The following is a 21,335-nucleotide window of genomic DNA, read 5'->3' on the forward strand; positions in this document are numbered from 1 at the left end:
AAGAAAAATATTTATAAATATATATGAGTTTGAATTCAACTGTGAAAAAATAGGATTAAGCGATGAATTAAGATTTTAACTATTTAGAATAACACTAATCACTGAGAATGATTGATTGATGAATTTTTATTACGATTAAATGATAGTTTTAGTTTAGAAAGAGTAAAGTTAGTAAATATATTTAAATGTGGTGTAAAGGTGTTTTGGGCCATACGACCGGTTATTTGTATAATACCGTAATTGTAATGTGTTAGTGTGAGGGATTAAGAAGGTTTATTGTCCAACTCACCACCTAATAGATAAGACCAAATCCAACTCATACACTTAGGTACCACCAATATTTAATTTCTGTTTAATAAATAATAAAAAAGTATATACTCTTATACAGAGAGAGATGAGGTGGTGCAGTCCAATCAATTGTCAATATCAAGCCACCGCATTAATATTTAGAATTTGATTAGTAGATTCCCAACTCCTAAATACCCCCAAATTATAACATTCTCACTTCTCACTTTCAATCATTGTCACTTGCACTCCTAAATATCTTCCGCCCTGATTTAATAATAAACTTCCTACAACACAATTCTTTTTCTATTATTCTTTTTATTTTTTAATATGTTCATATAAATTTAGTATATATATCTTTATTTATAAAATTTAATATATCTTTATTTACAGCTGGTTGCTAAATCTACGGAGTGCAATAATAGACACCTAACTGAAAATTAGTAGAAACACTAGTAATTTTATATAAATTTCAACTCATTCAAATTTTAGAATAAAATGAAAAAAAAAAAAACACATACATAATATATACATATATATTTAATTTTTTACCCATAATTTTTTTATTTTGAAATATGTATTTATTTTTAATAAGTGAAATTCAAAATTATGTATAATTTTATAATTTTTTATTAATTATTAATTTATTAATTTATAACTTATATTTTAATTAAACGGTCTAATTTTTAAATTATATTTTAATTTTTAATATTATTTAATTAATAATCAGTTTTTAAATTAAATAATGATATTAATTTTATATTTAAAATAATATCTTAATTATATTTTAATATTACATTAATTAATAAATTAGTTTTATAATCGGATAATAATTCCAATCTAAAAAATAACATCTTTAATATTAAATTTAATAATAAATTATATTTTTAATTATATAATGAATTTTTAATTTAAAAATAATATTGATATATTAATTTAAATAATATTAAATTAATTAATAAATAATAGTAAAATTATTATATTAATAAAATCTTATAAATTTAAAAGTTAAAAATATTTTAAAATAGTTAGTTTGCTATTACTTCTTCAAATTTTATAAATTAATTTTAATATTAAAAATTTTATTAGTTATATTTATTTATTTAATTTTATAATTAAAATTATATTAATGACAGTTCAATACATCAATAAATAACTAGTTTAAATTAAATTATATATCTATATTATCTAAAAAATCTTTAATCTTGATTTTCCATCTATTTTTTCGAGTTTGAGTTGTGTTAAACGTATAATTTTTAGATATTTTAAAATTAGAACATATAATTTATGAAAATAAGGAAAATAAAATTTTGAAACAAGAAGCAGATTTCTACAAATCTAGAGTGCAAATCCACAAAGATGGGGTGTGGATATCTATCAACAACAACAAAAAAAGCATTGTTAACGATAAACTTTATTGTTTACTTACTTAACATCATCCTAAAACAGTTAATTAAGTGATAAGCAATTAATAAGTAAATCAATAAAGAAAGAAAGAAAGAAAGACAGAGAGAAAGAAATGAAGATGGAAAATAACAAAAAAAAAAAAAGTAACAGCAAAAGTGGGTCCCTGACTTCACCGCCGAGAAGGCAAGAATCCAATGAGCTTTCCTCACCCAATTAACAATGGTGACTAGAACCGACACTCTTATCTTCTTTATAAATTTTTTTTCTTTTTTTCATTTTCCTTTTTCCTTTTCCTGTTTTGTTTTTTAATAAAAGAGAGAAACTTCCCTCCTTTCCATGTGAAGAGGGACAATAATAAATTCTTATGTATAAAAAAGCTAAATAAAATTAAAATAAAAGCAAAGCTTCTCTCTTTTTTGGTGGCTGAAGTAATGTAGAGAAGGAAAAGAAACATGGCTGCTACAGAGAGAAGCAGGGTAATGCAAACTCTATGTTAACAAAAGGATTCATGGTCTCTTTCTCTCCGACTTCTCACTGTATCTTCTGCATGCTTTCTTAGCTACAAACATCTCTTGACAATTATCATGTAAGTTTTCTCTGTGTTTCATTTATTTATTTACTTTTTCGTTCTTTAAATTTGTTTTCTTTATATTCTTTCCATGGTATTTGGATTGGATGTTCTGTTTTCTAAATTGGGGTTTTATAAAGATGGTAATTTTCCTGCTTGTTGGCTCTGAGTTGATCTGGGTTACTTTGCTTAATTGTTAAAGTTCGTCTTCTTATGCTCAATTCCTTATGGGTCAGCTTTATTTAACTGCCCAATTTAGCGTATTCAGTTAAATATTGTTACTTTTGCGCTAAATTATAGTTAAATTCCCAAATCTTGGGAAAAACTGAATTGGGATTCTATGAGATTTTTGCTTCTTCGTATAAATAAGTTAAAGGAGCAGTCGCTAAATCTGCGTTTAATCCATATCTACAATCAAGATTTGGATTTGTAAGTTGGATCTAATTCTTTGCCAGCAGAACACTATGCCTCAAATTTTGCCTCTCAATTGAAAGATTTAGTGAATGGGAGACGGATAGTTCTTCATGTAAGTTGCATTGAATCAATTGTCTAGAATTCTTTTATGACTTCTTAGATTCTGATAAAAGTATCTAGCTGTAGTTACTAGAGAGAAAGGGTTCAAAGTAACTGTTATTGATGCCTCAACTACAGAGCTTCATTCGAATTTTATCCAAGATTTGAACTCTAGTAGTTGTGTGATTTATCTCATGGTACTTTGTGTAAATGGTGCTGCCCTTTCTTTTATAATTTCACAGGATTTGTTGATAATCTAATAAATTGCATTAAATCTTCTTTACTTCTCATTGTATACTTGCTATGTATCTAATCGGAAGACAACTGGCTGACTTTGATTATTACCTTTACTTCCCGAAAACTTTATTAGAATCCTTTTATTTTCTCTTTATTATATTCTTGATCACATGATTGATGGAGGTCCTATAATTTCCTTTCTTCTTTCAGAGTTACTGTTAAATGATTATTTTCCTTAATCCAACCTCACTATAATATATTTATCTCAAACCAATTCTTATTACCCTTATTGTGTAGGCTTTAAGATTGTTGCACTGATTATTAAAATGGCCTGAATACATTTTGCAACAAACTATCATCACGTCTGAATTTTCTTGTCAGTCCCTCCCTTGTGTTCTCCTTGATGTGAATGTATTTGGTTTGTTCTAAAATAATGATGGTGAGCTTATAGCTGTTAATTTAATGCAGTGCAGTTCAGATATGGGAACATTGGCACTTGATACTGAGAATGTGGACTTGGATGTATACCTAACTTTGGGGCTTAAGGCATTGGGAAAAAGAATTTTGGGAACTCCACGGGCTTTAACCCTTCTTTCTTCACTTCTTGAGAGATCTGTCCAGAAAAATGAGATGCTACTGGAGACAACACAGATCAATGACTCTAGGACAGAATTCCATGGTTCTAGGGCGCCCACTGTGAGCATCCGGCAGTACATAGATCGCATCTTCAAGTACTCTGGCTGCAGTCCATCCTGCTTCATTGTGGCACACATTTATGTGGATAGATTTATACAGAACACAGACATTCATTTAACCTCTCTTAATGTCCATCGGCTCCTAATAACAAGTGTAATGGTTGCTGCAAAGTTCATTGATGATGCGTAAGTACCACTTCCCACAAGTTGATTTATATTTGTGTAGTAAATTGCTGCAAGCTGAGTTCAATCTACAACTGGAACAAATAAGCAAACAAGTGTCGGATTCCCTTTGTTCTTACAAATTTTATACTTTATGGTAAGGTGAATTCTCCTCAGAATAGATACTGATGAAGAATGTTTGATATGCCCCCTACTTTAATGTGGCCGGATAAAAATCCCAGTAGTCAATCAGCTCTCTCTCTCTCTCTCTCTCTCTATATATATATATATATATATATATATAGATTCCATTACAACAAAAAGTAATCAGCAAATAAGCAGTTGCACGACAATTCGAACAAATTTGCAGATTTGTTTTTTCTCACATTCTTAAATATCCATGTGATTTTCAGGTTCTTCAACAATGCCTACTATGCAAAAGTGGGAGGAGTAAGTACAGAAGAGTTGAACAAGTTGGAGATGAAGTTTTTGTTTAGTATAGATTTCAGACTTCAAGTAAGTGTCAACACATTTGGAAGATACTGTTCTCAGTTGGAAAAGGAAGCTGCCGAAGGGCATCAGATTGAACGACCAATCCAAGTTTGCAGAATTAAAGAAAGTTGGTCTAATAAAGATGATTCGACCCCTTGTGCTCCCACGATTGCAAGATGAAGATTCCAAATGATCAAATTGTATCATTGTAATCTTACATTCATTTGAATATAGTCGAGTTAGAAGTTCTGGATATTGAGTTTAGATGTCAGTCATATCAGTTTGAATGTTGGACAGACGGCTTGCACACATTCATTTATGAGTGCAATTGGTTAGTACATGTCTCATTTTTTCTAGATTTGGTCCCACAATTTCCTTCGCAGGACCTTATCTCCTGTGGATTTGCCCTTCAGGATCTGTGTTTTTCCTTCATGAGAAAGTTTGTAAGTATGGATTAAACAACTTTACGGTTATAGAATTGGTCTCTGTAGCACGCATCTCTATTATTGCCATGGCAAGATTGTGATGGCAAGAGGATGCGACTTCATATAAGCTTTCCTCTTATGTGAACCTTGTCTGCTGCTTATTTGTGGCGCTGAAATATGTAACAAGCGAGAATTAGCTGAAATACTTCCACCCATTTTGATTTTTCTAATGGATACGATATTGTTGTTTGCTTGCTTGAATTAAAAGCCACTGGTCAAAACAAAAATGTAAGCCAGATGCAATTTAGTCAGGGTAAAACAAGTCTGAGTTTTGTTTCTTTTCTGATCAATTGTGATTAAAAATACTACCAAGAAATCATGAAAATGTGAAAAAAAAGTAGCTTGTTGGAGAGGGAAGACGAGGTTTTCTTAGGTCCCTCGGCTGTGCAAACGATTAGTAGGCTAATGTGGCCAATTATATCTTCGGCAAAGGCAAGCAGCCAGGTTCAAGGATTCATTCTCCACGTCGCTGCTTAGCCCTGGTCTCTATCATCACCTCTGTCGCATTTCTCATTGCAGCTCCTCTATTTGGAATCAGAATACATGTAAGCAGTATATAGTATAGCATATGGAGGGACAATTAGCACCTGTGGAATGTGGCCACATTAAAATCATTGGTGCTTCATTTGATGTTAAAAGCTGAAAAATGATATGTTTCAGTTTGATATGAGGCCTACGCAGCCTTTTCAATAGGGGTATATTTTACAACCAGTTGCTATACTATATAGATACAGATATTGTTACAGATTCTGCAGCAACTTCCCTGGAGATGACAACTTCACAACCTGAGAAACAGATGACCTGTATATCTACCAACTCAAGATGCAAAGCTCCTAGTATGTACGCACCTGCTATAATTCCTTCACAGGTTTTACGATAAGCAGAAGCTTTGTGTCTCCTCCTATAGGCTGTAGCACCCTAAGATACCAAGAAATACATCCACGAAATTCTGCTAGTGCACCACTTGGCACTACCAGTTCATGGAATAGCTGGCTGCTTTAGGAAATGGTCATTCAATTCAAAAATACTAACAGAATTACCTCGGGGGCCTCTCCAGTGCCACCCAACCAAACTTTCCCTTCCGAAAATCAGTCAAGATACGGAAAGCTGCTTGATGTGTGTCCCCATTGAACAACTGAATTGCAAGCTTCTGAATAAATCTGCACTCGAAATTAACAAAAATTAAATCAAACAGGGACTTCAAATCTAAGGACGAGAAATATATATATATATACACACTTCTTGAGCTTTTAAAGTTTTTGCAGTCATTCCGTTTAGAAACAAGCAACAAGAGAACATACATTCTACCATTATACCCATCTACATCAATTTTGTAGCGCCTATGAAGAGCTTCTAGACCTGGCAAGGGGAAAATTCAAAATTACAGCCCTCAAATTGGATGTATTGATTGAATAATAAACAATATGGACCATACCTACTGATGGAATCCTTGTCAACATCTGTACAAGTATTGCTGCCACATCAGCCACATCATAGGATCTCTCTCCAATGTCATCGCAGATGGCAAGCTTAATTGCAGCTGATTGATCATTAATCCGCATTGGGAGCATGCCAGGAGAGTCTAGCAACTCAAGTTCATTCCCGAATCGAACCCATCTTGTGAACATCAAAAAGTGCACCCAGTAAGTATGTATCACTATAATAGCCAGCTTTTCTTCTAACTATTACATTAATAAGGACAATAAGGTTTTTTTTTTCAGGTAATTGGTTTCTTCACTTAGTTTGATTCTTTTATTCTCAAAATAGATTATAAAGCTAAATGTGACAGTGATTTTTTTAGTACAAGCCAAAACCTTGTACTGCTACGTCTTTACTGATAAAGGATGAGAAGGTTCTAATTAGGCAAAGCACTTAAAATTACTAAGATTCTCAGCATATGAGAATTTCAATAATTAAGAAACCTCATGACCAAATATTAATTCCAATGATGATATGGTTGCAGAAATCTCAAGCTCTTCAGATCTCTAAATTACTCTTGGACTGCATCTAAGTCTGGGCTTAGAAGATATTGATTTTCTGTTTTCTTTTTCTTTTTCCAGTTGTTTGGCAGGGTGGGGTGGCAAGGGAGTCCAAAGGAATAGAAGCCTGCCATAAATTATGAGTCTTATGACAGGGCACACCTTTATATTCACCAACGCTTACATACTTTCTCAGTTTCACTTCCCTTTTGATTCAGTGAAGAAAAGTAAAATAGATGCATACTTCAATTCTCTTGTAACTCCAGGTCTGGAAGCTGCTTCGCACATCCGGCGCTTGAGCAACCGATTGATCAATGATGATTTCCCAACATTTGGATACCCAACTACTCCAGCTCGAACCTAAAAGATAATGAAAGAATCCCATCAAATGAAATTGTTAGAGAGTGATGTGATCCATTACATCATTATACAAACATCTTTGAAACTCACTGGACGAGGAAGGAGTCCCTTGGCTCTGCGTTTGACATTTACACTTGCAGCTAATGCCTTTGCTAACCTGCTGAGCTTCACAGTACCCTGTATTTGCCTCAATAAAGATCACTATTTGCAATGATTTACAAACTAAAAAAGCAAGGAAAGGATCTCTTCCCCTACCATTCCAAATTGCCCATTGGCAAAGACAGCCTTGATTCCCTGAGTTGCAAAATAATTTGCCCAAGCATTCCTGTCTGCCTTGGATATCATATCTTCTCTATTCAACACCAAAATTCTTTTCCTATTTCCAAGCCATGAGTCCATCTGCTTGCGGGGAAAAAGAAAAAAAAAAAAAAGAGCAACAGTAAATGTAAAGCTAACTCCTTTTTCTTCATAAGCATCAACTTGAATTGGAAATTAACCTGGGGATGAGTTGTGGATAAAGGAATTCTAGCATCTCGCACTTCTATCACAACATCCATTAACTTGAGTTGTTCTTTAAGTTCTTTTTCAGTTTTGGCAATATGACCAGGATACCACTGCACAGTTTTAAGCAACCAATATGAACTCAAACCACCCAATTTCGAATACATCAACATGTTTAAAAGCCAACAACAGTGAAAAGAAATCTCTGTTCACACCTGAACAGGACGCAGTGGCTTTGTCCAATAATATAGGTCAGTTTCAAGACCAACCCAATCAGTCTCATCAAGGGTAGCATTTCCGTACAAAGTTGGAGTCTTTCCACCAATATTAACAACCTGCCACCATGTTCTTCGTCAAAACAATACGTTCCTGCTTCAATTACTAACTTAAAGCTTATTTACTTCACAATTTTCACAATTTCTTTCCAAGAATTGAACACATGGTGATAAGAACATCAAAATCCTTCTCTTTTTTCAAGAAAGCTATACTATTTAGAATTCTTTCCTTTACAAATACAGCAAGAACATATACATAATACATACAGAAAACAGTTTATCTTGCCTGAATAGTGGGAGGTTGGGAGGAGAGAGAAGCAGTAGTTGAGAGTTGTGCACTTGTTACAGAGTGAACTCTGTTGCTGCTTCTGGTTTCAGGTAGGTGAACGCATACTGTATAATTGGGTGACCATAGCCCCAGAATCTGCACCCCCATCCTTTCTTTCTCTCAATCAAGTAGTGCGTATAAACGTGAAGAAACTGAGAGCTGTTAAATTAATCCATGCTGTTTCTTTTTCATCCCTTTTTGGGTACTCTAAGCCTGGAATCACAAAGGCCCAACTGTAATATTGTGAAGCCTGAATTATCTTGGACCCTTCAGGGCCTAGCTTCAGTTTGTTGCAAAAAGGCTCTTGCTAAATCCTTGTAAATCTTAGCAAACAAAAATATTTCTTGTAAATCTGTCGTTACATATAATGAAGGTCAGGAATGTCATTTGCTATGCCTAATGCATATCTTGTCAAAGCATGATAAAGATATTCAAATGCAAGTCCCAAAAGCATCATAATGCATGTAATAGTTTTTGTATGGGTTATTATATGGGCCAAATTCTCACAAGTACAATTAAACTAGGGGGTTGAATCCAGGCCCTGAAGCTTGCTAGTGGGACTCTTATTTCAGGCCTCAGCTGTCAACCTTGAACGGCATGAGTTAACAAAAATTTGGCCATTATTGTCATTATGCTGGCACACCACCAACTACACCTTGTTACTTACATTGAGCGACTTCCACCAGGATCCCAAATGCTGAAGAAACCAAAATGTTGTATGTGTCAGTAAGCTTGCGAGCAAAATAAAAAAGATACATAAGCATATAAGAAACAAATAACAGAAGCGACGAAATCAGAGCTACAATCTAAATCAGAGTTTTAAATGCTTTTGTCACCCAAAGTCTTATTCCTTTGCTTAAGTTTGTCATGATAATGGTCCTTGTTAAGTGCCAGGGATAGCATTATAATGTCTGGGTCCTTCTAAGCATTGTACAAAAACACTTCTTACGCTAGAAATTTTTCATTTTTTTTTTACTCGATCTGTCATCCCTGTATGCATATTTACGCCTTTCTATACTTGTGTCTAACAGTGCCATTCTGTCCATTTCATCATTTGTTGCGGATTACGACCATACGTCTTCTGTTCAATTTAATTTTGATGCCACCATTTTCTTGTTCTTTTCGTTTCTCTAATACGCCTTAATAATTCATCACTGAAGAGCACCAAATGAGTTGTTCTGGATCTCACTAATCCATGTTTGGATCTCAAATCATATCTGACAGTTCTGTTAACTTTCTAAATTTATTATTTATTTGCAATTTAAGATTACAAACCTGAAAGAATTAACCAGTGAAAACTGAAAATATTATTCTAACAAAAAGAAAAAGAGAAAGACGGTTTGAAGAGAGAGCGAGAGCCGAGCCGAGTAAAAAGCCGAGGTTAGCGGTTCTCTTAACCCGATAAGAACACGCGCAGTTGCACGTGCAAGGACAGTCTCATACACGTAAGACTCTGACTCGCGCACACACATACACACAAAAAAAAGTAAAACCCGTCTCCCCCCTCCCCCAGTAAAATAAATAAATAAAATAAAATAAAGAGATAACGACAGGCAGCAACAACTCGCGTATATAACCACCTTCTTTCCAATACCTCCTGTCTCACACACACACACACTCACTTACTCATTTCCGGTTTTAACTCTCACAGTCCCCACACAGACACTCTCACTCTCCGCCTTCATTAAGCCAATTGAAAGTGAGTAAAAACTAAAAACAGCCTCCACTCTGCACACATTAATGTTTTTCATCAGCAAAACGTGAATCCAAGAAACAAACAGAGATACACTCCCTATTTACACATACCTCACACCGACGCTTTTTCCTTGCTCTCTTTAAACAGCAACCAAATATATTTTCAAAGGATGGAGCTTAGTAAGGTAACACTTGAGATCTTTTCAAAGCTAGAGCAAAAATGGCTTTCTCACTGCGAAAACTCCAAGAAAACACGTGTTCTTAGCATTGACGGCGGTGGTACCACCGGCATTGTTTCTGGCGCTTCTCTTGTTCACCTCGAAGACCAGATCCGTCTCAAAACCGGTGATCCTCACGCTCGTATCGCTGATTTCTTTGACATTATTGCCGGTACTGGTATTGGTGCTCTACTCTCTGCTATGCTCGCGGCTGACGACGGTTCTGGCCGTCCTTTATTCTCTGCTACAGAGGCCGTCGCTTTTTTAGCTGAGAAAAACTCCGAGCTCTTTAAAGTCTGCGGAAGTGGGTTCCTCCGCCGACGTAAGAGATTCTCCGGCAAGAGTATAGAGAAGACTTTGAAAGAAGCATTGAGAAGAGAAGACGGAGAGATCCTGACCTTGAAGGACACGTGTAAGCCTCTCCTTATTCCTTGCTTTGACCTAAACAGCTCTGCTCCTTTCGTTTTCTCCCGAGCCGACGCCTCCGATTCACCGAGTTTCAACTTTGACCTTTGGAAGGTCTGCCTCGCTACTCTAGCTACTCCGAGTCTCTTCAAGCCGTTTAAATTGACGTCTGTTGACGGTAAAACCTCTTGTTGCGCTATTGATGGTGGTTTAGTGATGAATAATCCAACGGCCGCCGCGGTTACGCATGTTCTCCATAATAAACGGGATTTCCCATCTGCTAATGGAGTGGAGGATCTTTTGGTTCTTTCATTAGGTAACGGTCCGTTAAGTGGATCGTTAAGTAAGCAAAATCTACGCCGCAACGGTGAATGCGAGACGTCTTGTATCGTTAATATTGTGCTCGATGGAGTATCTGAGACTGTTGACCAGATGTTAGGGAACGCTTTTTGTTGGAACGGTACGGACTATGTCAGAATCCAGGTATTGCATTTTGATTTTTGTTTTATTTTTCTCAGGAGCCAAACAGGACTTCTTTTCTCTTGTTTTAGTTTATATTAATGGGGTGAAATTTGTGTGAGCAGGCAAACGGATTGAAGGGCGACGGAATGCTGGCAGTGGGCCAGAAGGAGCAAGAAGAGGTGTTGAATGAGAGAGGAGTGGAGTCGTTGCCGTTTGGCGGGAAACGGTTATTGATGGAGACGAACGGAGAAAGAATCCAGGGGTTCGTGCAACGTCTTGTTGCTTCAGGAAGGAGTAGCTTGCCTCCTAGTCCCTGCAAGGATTCCACCGTTAGCCCACTATCCAACGGCCGTTAGCTAATTTTGTTTTTATTTTTTTTTCTTTTTCTTTTTTAATATTTGTATTCTCTTTTTTCCTTTTCCCTCTTTTTAACCCTTTTGTAACCAACCTCGGGTTTACTTAACTATCTGTGTTTGAAGTTAAAAAAATGAGTAGCACTAGTAACTAATAATAACCTGTTTAGACCATACCATCTATCTCTCACTCTTGGTTAAATTGATTTGGTGTTCCTTTGACTGAAGACAAATAATTAATTAGTTACAGTGCAGTGCAATGCAATGCAATATATATATAAAAGCTTAATTAATTAATGATCCATCTTTTTCACTCGGGTAATTATGGCCCATACGGGGCTTTTGTCTCTTATATATGCTTCAACTGTCAGCAGGTGTTAAAAAAACGGGAAACTCCTTTTTCTGTTACGCTTATACAGTAATATAGGTAACAGGAGTGATTTTCATGTGCCCTCTAGCAATATGTCCTTTGTAACTGTTGTCAGTTTTTTAATCATGAGAGTAAATTGGTCTATGTAATATACACTGTCATCGACCCGCCGGAAAAGAAAACCAAAAAGAAAAGGACTTTCACCTGACTTTTGCTCTTGAGAAATCTGCAGAACTCAACGTGTCTTTTTTACGTAAACCTTTTCGTAAGAAAATAAATAAACATTAAGAATTTGAAAAAAGAAAACGTCAATTAACTTAATTAGCAGATGAAATATGATGTCGCATTCTCCCGTGAGTGCTAGTGAATTGTCAGAGGGGGAAAAAAGTCCCAACGTTTGGGCAAAGTAGGAGTCAACAGTCACAAAATTCATGGGAAGCACTATTTCAAAAATCCAATAGCAAAATGGTCCACAAACTATGAAGGGACCCCAGTCCACAGGCCCCTTCAGTAATTAATTATGGATTCCAACTGGAGCATGGCTATGCATTTTTATTTGATACGAAATTATTGTATGAGTTGCAGCCATTGAATATTGTTCCCTTGGAACCCCACCTAACCGGAGAATTGTTATATTTTGAGTAACCCATTTCATCTCTTTCATTATTTTTATAGCTGTGGGTGCGCGTAGTAGCACACTACAGGAAAAACCAAAGAAAAAAGAAGAAGAAGAATCAAATTCCGTTACTATGTGGTGGATATGGACCATACTGTAATCAATGCAAATTTTCAATTCCGAGCATTATAAAGCATACACATTTTCACCTCCCAACACTAGGAAAAGAAAAAAAAAAAGAAATATTAAAAATATTAATTATTTTTCGAATTATGATATTATACAGTAATTCAGTGAGATAACTCTTAATCAAATTTATATCATAACGCAAGAGATCAAATATTTAAAATTTCGATCATATTTTTTTCTCTTTAAAAAGTTCAATTAATATTTTCAATCAACTTTGCAGTTCTCCTTTTGACATATTTTCATATCTTTGGAAGCTTGCAGACAGCTCCACAAATATGCAAGTTCTACTTATAATGCAAAAATGGGAAAAAAAGAAAAAGAAAAAAGAAAGGTCTTGTTTGATAATATTTTATAACTCTGTGTGCATAAAAGATTAGTGGGTGAAATTGGACTTATCTTTGTACTAATGTTTTGGGATGTGAGACAAAAACCACTAATTTGTATTTGCTTGCATTGAAATGGTCCCTACAAATAATTTCTTGCTTTAGTTATCACTAACCCTTGATTAATTTTCTTTACCTTTATGAGATTTTCTTGATAAAATATTACATATTACACTGCATTAGATATATCAACATGTATGCTAGGATATACTCTGCTTCCCACCACAATAATAAGTTTAATTACTTTTGATAATGACAATTAGGTAAAGAGACAAGATTTTTGGAGCTTAAAACAAAGTCTAATTGTTTTGCAATGCCTAAAGAAACGGTCCAAGACTGGCTTAGCCAACCTGGTTGATGTGGACTTTGGTTCAGTTAACAAAATAGTATCTCTTGCTCTTTTACAGACCAGCTTATTATTTTGAATTTTGGATAATTTGGATCTCAGAAGAAAGGGAATTAATTGGGAGCTTTGAGGTGTCAAAGGGGACCGCACCATTCCAATTTCAGAAATGGATTTTTATGGAAGCAAAGTTAGCTTAAAAAATGAAAAAATACAAAGAGTTGCAGGGGAGAAAGGGCCAATGCACCATCCTTATATAAATACACATTCACGAATATATAAATACTTTATATTGATTTATTTAAAAACGAAAACATGATATGATTAATTTCATATATTATTACCATCTGAAGTCATGGTTTTCTTTCATTAACTTTCTATTAAAAAAAATAAAATATTATTTTGCTAATAACTAAGCAATTTAAGTAATAATACTTGACTCTCCCTTTTTACTTCTTATTTAGAAAAGGATCTATATTTTAATATATCGACAAGGGACAATCTAATTGCAATGGGTTTTTGTTTATGCTGGAAAAATGCTAGACATAAGCAGATGTACCTCACAAGACACAGTCTGATGCCCATAACTGTTATATTATATATTTTTCACGAAATTGTTCTTGATGTAGAGCAGGAGAATCCTATAAATAAACCCAAAAAGAAAAAGAAAAAAAAAAGGTTAATATTAATTAGATCCGATTGTAGTTTCTTTAATTTTAGGTTACATGGTACATAGGAGACAGTACGATGATATATGGAAAATTCATCACAATTAGTTTAATTTCATGTTTCCTATGAATGCACAGCTTTTATATATATATATTGTATGGTAGTAAAGAAAAATAAATAAATAAAAAAGTATCATAATTTTGATCTTCACCAAAAATATGTCTTATAGAACATTTCTAAATCTAAGCTTGGCAGCTTCATATCGGCTTGTAGAGATGGGTTGCTGCTGAAATATTCACTTTCAAGTAAATGTAAAACAGCAAAAGGAACCGGCAAGTGGGAGGCAATACTATAGTAAAAGCATAATTATATGTTTACAACTTTACTATCTTTAACACATTTAATATGCATTTAATGAGATTTATATAGATCGAAAAGAGCTTAATTAATTAATTATGGTAGGATCTCTTCTATCTTTTAGTAGGCTTTCCCTTCCTTCACATATTGCTTTCTTGTCACTACTTATTTTCACAAGAGTTTTCTTTCTACTTTTACTAAAGCAGAAGATTCCATGGCTTCAACTTAGTTCATTACAACTAATTTCATCCCATCAACATTTAAACACAAGATTAATCTATCTTTACCATTGATCCTAATCATACAATAATTTTAGGAGAGTTTAACTATATATTGTGATTTTTAATTGGAATTAACCTTTTTGATTGCTTTTAAACATAACAAACACTAAATCCAAAACCTTCTATTTGATGACATCTCAAACCTTTAAGAGCAGGATGTCTTATTATCGAAAAGGGTCATTCAGTTTTAAGTTAATTATAGCCTATGTATACAAATTACAATCCAAGTAAAGGGTAGTGAGTGTGAGCTATGGTGGTTCGGTAGGCAAAAAAAGGTAGGTAGCCATTTGATGATGGTGATGATGAGCAAGTAATGCAAGTAGAAGCCATTTCTTGATTAAGACCCAAGTTAAGTTAGCATGAGAGAACATTGGGGGAAGTGGTGTAAGGTTCAAGTGATAATTAAATCTTGGTGGGGCAGTGAAGAACCGTCCAATTATATTAATTAAGACCCAATTGTTCTCTAATTAGAATCCTTGTACCATTACCACCAAACCAAGCATTGAGGGTTCTTTAACCTTTTTTCTATTAGCAAAATCATATGTCTCTTTCTCTTCTACGTGTACTTCCTTTCTAGATATTATATTATGGCCGTCAGGGAACAATACTTCGTGCTAGCAAACCCCTAATATTGATTTATATGCACTTTGAGAGAACTAAGGGCCCTTATTCACTTCCTTTTCTCATCAGGATTCAAAAATAATTACATATAAACAGAGATAAAACATACAAAACATGTTTAAGTGTTTAGGGTGAAACTTAAAACAATGGTATCTACTGCCAAAACAATATCACCATGGATCCTAGTAAATTAGGACGTTAATAAATTTAAAATGATATCAATACAAAAAAATTATTATCTAGTTCTACTGTCTATTTCTATTTATACCACAAGATCATGGATAATTGACATATATATATATTAGAGTATGTATCAATTATTTAATACTAAAGTATAAAACACTTATATATATATATATATATATATATATATATATATATATATATATATATCAATCTCTTGTTTACTGTGGTGTATATACCGGGTTTAAGTAAAAATATTTTAATTAAAATCCGGATAAGGGTGCAGTGAATTTTTTCATTTGGAGTTGTGATTATTAGTAAATGAATTAACAATTAGGGCTGCTATGAATTTGCCTTAATTAATTTCCTATCCGACCCACAATGAAATGAAAATTTATTCCGCAGTATCCGAAGTAATTTTTGCAATAATTTTGTATAGGTTCGAAGTAATTGAAGGTATCCACCAAAAAAAGAAAAAGAAGTAATTGAAGGTGATGGGAGTCATAGATGGGTCCAGGTAAGTTAGGGTGGGTTTACGTTCACTGTAATAACTTGACTTGCATGTAAATACTGTTAAGAAGAATAAAGGACAAAAGGGAAAGCAGGAAGCTCGGAGTCGGACTGCCCTTTGTTTTCATCATATCATGACTCCAAACAAGATGAGGTCTGGTGTACAGCAGCTGTTGCTTTGGATTGTTTCGTTGATGAAGAGGATGCAATGCATATCACTCGGCTTGTCAAATAGATATATGCATATGAACGGATAGATAAACTCATAATATATGTACTCTTCCATTAATTCAATACGACAAATTCATGACCTGACCACCTTGCTAGCTGTATACCCTTCCATGATTTTTGTTCTCTTTTATCGACACTTATTGCCAGAATAATGTGTCTAGAGAGAGAGAGAGAGAGAGAGAGAGAGGGAGTTCAAATAATCTGTATAGCCTATAAGAATATTGCCTTCAAAATGATATGACCCTATTCAACTATTATTCACTGACCCAAACTGAAATTTCAGTACTGCTACTACTGATTGTATTATGTACATATTTTTAACCATTGTTCTCTTCTGCTTTTCTTGAAATTTCTCTTGGAGCATTCTCTGTTTGATATTAGTGGTTGGATTCCGCCGACAGTTCAATACTTCAGTTTCTTTCTTCTTTCTTACAAGAAAATAAAATAAAATTGTCAAGCATATTAGATTTACTTATTTCTTTTAGCCCGAGTTAGAAATGGATTATTCATGTTACAGTTAAAAATAATGCTCACAAGAAAGAAAAGAGGAAATGATCAATTAAGTTGGGAATGGAATTTATTGAGTTTTGGGTATACAGCAGGTGAAAGTCACTCAGGAATTGGCATCCTAATAAATATATTCTGGATGAAATGAAGAGTTGGGAAGTATTTACCCTGGAGTACGAAAGGTTGTCCTTTATGTAAGCTAATGGAGGGCTCCACTGCCACGAAGCTTCCAAGCACATATTTAGCAAATTTTCACTGATATGGCCCTGAATATCTGAACTAAAAGGACACCTCCTTCGTAGTTAATTGTTAAGATTTTTAACCTCTCTCCCGTTTTCCTTTTTCTTTTTGAAACAAATCCTTTATGCTTTGTTGTGCACCACATTTATGCCCCTATTAACCCCAAAATCTAGAGCAATAACTCTTTAATGAAATGAGGGACAGTCATGGTAGTTGTAATAAGGCAGTGTTTACTCTTTTATATATATATATATATATATATATGAATTTAGTCATTTTCTTTTTCCTGTAATTAGGTCTCCATTAATTGTTTTTGTATCTACAGCCAATGAACTTCAGGTTTCAGAATATTTATATGATATAAATGGGTAAGAGCCATTTATTGCGATTGAAGCTTGATTAGAAATAGATGGGACCGATTTAATGTTGAATTCGTTATTAATAACTCTTGTCTACATTTTGGAAGAGGAGGCGAAGCCATTAACTGCAATCACTCTTCTTACTTTTTAATGAATCAGAACTATTCAAATATCTTTCCCGTACCTACGGCCGAACTAAGCCTGTGAATCCATTTAATCTCTTTAAATTTCTACATAAATGTCTTGTGTTCATGCCTTTTTATGAGGATGGTTTACTCTCCTTGTAATACTTAGAACAGTGAAATATTGTTTAATCCAAATAGGATAAAACATACCCTTTCAAGTATGAAACATCTCTTAATAGGATTGTTTATTGTTTGTAACCCATTAGGATTTGTCTAGTCTTTCTATGACCATCCTCTTTGCCTTTTACTCGATTATTAATTACTTCTTCCATTCCATATTACCTTTAGTAGTTCACTTGTATTAAGAAAATACTTAATAGATTTAATTATAAAAGAAAACTGGTTAAATTAGATTAAATTACTTTTCTACATATATTATAAAATTTATTACATCTATTTCAATACAAGGATAAATCAAAAAATAAAAAATTAATGTTACATTAGATACTTAAAAGTGATAAATAATTATAAAAAAATCTAAATTAGTATGGAATAAAGAGAATAATATGGACTATGATTGATCTAAATTATATATAGATATTTAAGGGTATTTTAGAGTTTTAATGATTTATTTCTATATATAATATGGTGAAAGTATGTTTTTATTTCACTTTATTTTTTTTATCTAAATTCAGGAAATAATCGCCAAAAAGGAAAATTTGAGCTAGAAACGCATTGGACTGCAGCTGTAAAAGGCTCGGGAATCAGACACATTGGCTATCAATAGCTTGGGCCTAACCAAATTTATTAAGGCCCAAGAAGGGAGATTTAAGTAATTATGATGTAATTAGTGAATGATTATCTTTTAAGTTGTTTACTTTATTTATGACAATAAGTGATAACTATAGTAGTTATGTGCTTAGAAAAAAAACTCTAACAAGTAAATCTCTATAAGGAGTAGAGATTAATTAAAATAGGGGAATTTCTTCAGCTACTACAATTCTCTGGAAAAGGTTTCTACTATTCTCTACACAAAATTTCTATAGTTCATCATCTCTACATCTAGCTAGTTTGAATGACATCATTCTTCCAATAATCAAAGAAGATTTTTGAAGACGTGAAAAGAGAGGATCGATCTTCTTCATTCCTTAAAGGGCTTTTGAACTTTGAAGAAATTTTAATTTTTTGTTTTATATATCTTAAGTCTTTCTATTTAATTACAATGATTGTTGGATTAAGTATGTTAGGTTAAGTTCCATAAGTGTTTAGTTTGGTATTATGTATGAACTTTTTATATTTTGAGTTTAATGAATGATTTCTTTACCTTCATATGTTCATTAGTTTTAACTATTATTATTGGTTGACCATCATATCAATTTAGTAGTAATATTAGTTATGAAAATATTTAAATTAAAAATATTAAAAATATCATATTTACTTTAGTCTATGTTAGTATAAGAAACCTAGGTTATATCGTTAGCTTGAGTGATTTAGAGAAAAAGAGAAAAAGACACATCACAACTCATTTGTTAGATTTGGACTTAAAGGAAATAAAAGAATTACTAAGTGTAAGCTAAACTAAATACTATTTTATTATATAGTTCATATTAATAATTATAGTTGCATATTTATTTTATGGTTATTTAATTTTTCTATAAACTTTAATATCATTTTCAAAATATTGGCTTAGAGTGTTTATATTTATTTTTAGTATTTTGTGTGATAGTCGGTTTTTATAACATATACTCTATAATTCCGTGTAAGATCGACCTCGTAGTGAGTTTGCCTGAACTATTATTCGATTCGTACACTTGCAAGTATTAATTTAGACTCATATGACTACAAGAAAATATTAATTAACTGCGGCTCCATTTATATCCTTAATCAACTTCAAAAACTCGTTTCTTTTGCTTTAGTTACCAGCCATATTCTTAATTAAAATATTTATTTTTCATATTTAGAATGGACCACATGTCGTTCCCCATAATAAATTATGAAATATATGGCTAATTAAATGAGTAACTTACGGAATCTTCTAATAATGATTTAGATTATAAATGATGAAATTCATTCATCTTCAATTTATTAAATAATTAAAATGAGCTACTTGTGCGATTGAATTTTATAACTTGGAGCTTCAATGGTCGTTTTTATTCTAAAGAGCTTCATATTTTAACAGAATGCATTTTAATAAATATGTAAATATAAAAAATAAATTTTTTATTCAAATTAAATAAATTATTTATATTTTTTCCTATAAATATTGATATTTTTAATGTCTCGTTTATTTTTTTTCATTCTTCGATAATAATAGAAAAATAAAAATAGAGATATCAATTAATAAATTATATAAAAAAAAGTTATAGTATATTTATTAAAATAAACTAAAATTTTGGATATTAATTTATTAAATTTAAAAATTGATTCAATTATTTATCTATATATCTAACTAAGGGAAATTTATAGTGATTTTTCAATTTTCTCTTTATTAAATTTTCCTGGCATTTCTCTCTTGTATTAAATACGATCAAAAATTTATATCTATTTTCAGTAGGATTGACACGTTAATTTAAAACTCAGGCAATTAATGCGTTCCATTCAATTCCACAAATTCTTTGTTAATTTCTAAATAAGTTTAATTATTAATATTGACATCTCAAATCTATTAATTCACATATACATATGAAAAGGAAAAGTATTTAAATTTTATAAAAGATATCATTAAAAAAAATTAAAAATAGAAAATATTTACGTAATAAGATTTAAGAAGTCGTTAAAGAATAAAAAATCTAGAAAATACTCTTGAATTAATTAAACCAAAATGAATAATAATAAATATAAAAAAGAAAAGAAAAAAGACCATTAAGTTTGGATTAAAAGTAAGAACCGTATAAAATGAAAGAGAGGGAGAGAGACTTGTAAATGCTTCTGAAGTTCTTAAATAAGCAAACAAAACAAAAATCTGGACACAAGATTTGAGTTATTGAGAATGCAGTAGCTATATTATAACAGGAAATCAGTTCCAATTCACACCACCCATTCCGCCATGTCCCCAGATCCATGCACACGTGTGAGTCTCTCTCTTCCATATAATTTATATCTTCTTTTACCACCAACTCATTTGGAATTATTTTTTTAAGATCGTGATAAGATCTTGTCTCCATCTTTTCTTTTTATTTTATTTTCTTACCACTAGAACTGCAGTAAAAATTCAGCAATTTCCAGGAAAAGAAAGAGGTGAGGATCCATGGGCAGCTTGCCTTTTATATGTTGGGGAGGGGAATGATCTCTTCTTCTCGATTGCATGCTGTGAAACTGTTATGAGGAAGAAGATCATTAAATATATATATAGTTAGGGTTTTGTTTGTTTTGTTAAAGCACAAACACGAGGAGGGAACAGGATTGCATTTTCTTATAAAACTATATATGAGACATTTGCAGCATATCATGAACTGGTAGTGTCACGAGATTACATAAAAGTATATAACAAAAACAATAAGAAAAACAAAGAACCACTAAAAACCATATTTTTGTTTTCTTCTTTTAGCTTCTTTTCTTTTTTCTTTTTTCTTTTTTCGTTTTTTTCTTTTGGGATTTTGCTTTCTACTGTTGCTCTATCAACTTTCTTTTATATTCACTGGCCACCAAATTCTGCTTTTGGGCTTTTAAGGTGACAGTATCTGCAGTTTTCTTAAGAAAATGCGTATATAGGATCCCTTACTCCCTCCATAACATATGCCTGCAGAAATATGGTCTGAGAATCTTTGCCTATTGTATGGCCAAAACATGAAGAAAGCCAAACAAAGTGCACGCTTCCCAATAGGCAATACGCAGAGGTAAATCTATATACATATATGTACAGACTGTAATGAAATAATATATTGGGATAGAGAAGAAGTCCCAATTGGATTCTAGATCATTGCTCTACTAC

The 21,335-nt window shown here is 32.8% G+C and overlaps 3 protein-coding genes across 7 annotated transcripts; 2 read left to right on the top strand and 1 right to left on the bottom strand.

Annotated features, from left to right (window-relative positions):
- Positions 1-1,971: 1,971 nt before the first annotated feature.
- On the top strand, positions 1,972-4,911 carry LOC8272041 (cyclin-U3-1). Of its 3 annotated transcripts, none has more exons than XM_002520696.4 (3): positions 1,972-2,278; positions 3,479-3,891; positions 4,281-4,911. In XM_002520696.4, exons 2-3 carry the CDS (start codon positions 3,491-3,493, stop codon positions 4,537-4,539), a joined length of 660 nt encoding a protein of 219 aa, XP_002520742.1. In that variant the 5' UTR covers positions 1,972-2,278; positions 3,479-3,490; the 3' UTR covers positions 4,540-4,911. The 3 variants fall into 3 exon arrangements, with proteins under 3 accessions (XP_002520742.1, XP_015575679.1, XP_025013390.1); XM_015720193.3 differs by having other exon boundaries at positions 1,973-2,278; positions 3,484-3,891; XM_025157622.2 differs by lacking the exon at positions 1,972-2,278 and having other exon boundaries at positions 3,473-3,891.
- Positions 4,912-5,424: 513 nt separating this feature from the next.
- On the bottom strand, positions 5,425-8,559 carry LOC8272040 (DAR GTPase 3, chloroplastic). Of its 3 annotated transcripts, none has more exons than XM_015720190.3 (9): positions 8,246-8,549; positions 7,900-8,019; positions 7,681-7,797; positions 7,439-7,582; positions 7,274-7,360; positions 7,068-7,183; positions 6,280-6,461; positions 6,146-6,203; positions 5,425-6,004 (listed from the first exon to the last, which is right to left on the bottom strand). In XM_015720190.3, exons 1-9 carry the CDS (start codon positions 8,393-8,395, stop codon positions 5,881-5,883), a joined length of 1,098 nt encoding a protein of 365 aa, XP_015575676.1. In that variant the 5' UTR covers positions 8,396-8,549; the 3' UTR covers positions 5,425-5,880. The 3 variants fall into 3 exon arrangements, 2 of the variants coding, with proteins under 2 accessions (XP_015575676.1, XP_015575677.1); XR_007216221.1 differs by having other exon boundaries at positions 5,914-6,004; positions 6,284-6,461; positions 8,246-8,558; XM_015720191.3 differs by lacking the exon at positions 6,146-6,203 and having other exon boundaries at positions 8,246-8,559.
- A 1,037-nt stretch (positions 8,560-9,596) lies between these two features.
- On the top strand, positions 9,597-11,594 carry LOC8272039 (probable inactive patatin-like protein 9). The gene is made up of 2 exons (XM_002520694.4): positions 9,597-11,088; positions 11,190-11,594. Exons 1-2 carry the CDS (start codon positions 10,153-10,155, stop codon positions 11,421-11,423), a joined length of 1,170 nt encoding a protein of 389 aa, XP_002520740.1. The 5' UTR covers positions 9,597-10,152; the 3' UTR covers positions 11,424-11,594.
- Positions 11,595-21,335: the final 9,741 nt, after the last annotated feature.

Source organism: Ricinus communis, chromosome 1, assembly GCF_019578655.1.
Source record: "Ricinus communis isolate WT05 ecotype wild-type chromosome 1, ASM1957865v1, whole genome shotgun sequence".
Taxonomy (NCBI): Eukaryota; Viridiplantae; Streptophyta; class Magnoliopsida; order Malpighiales; family Euphorbiaceae; genus Ricinus; species Ricinus communis.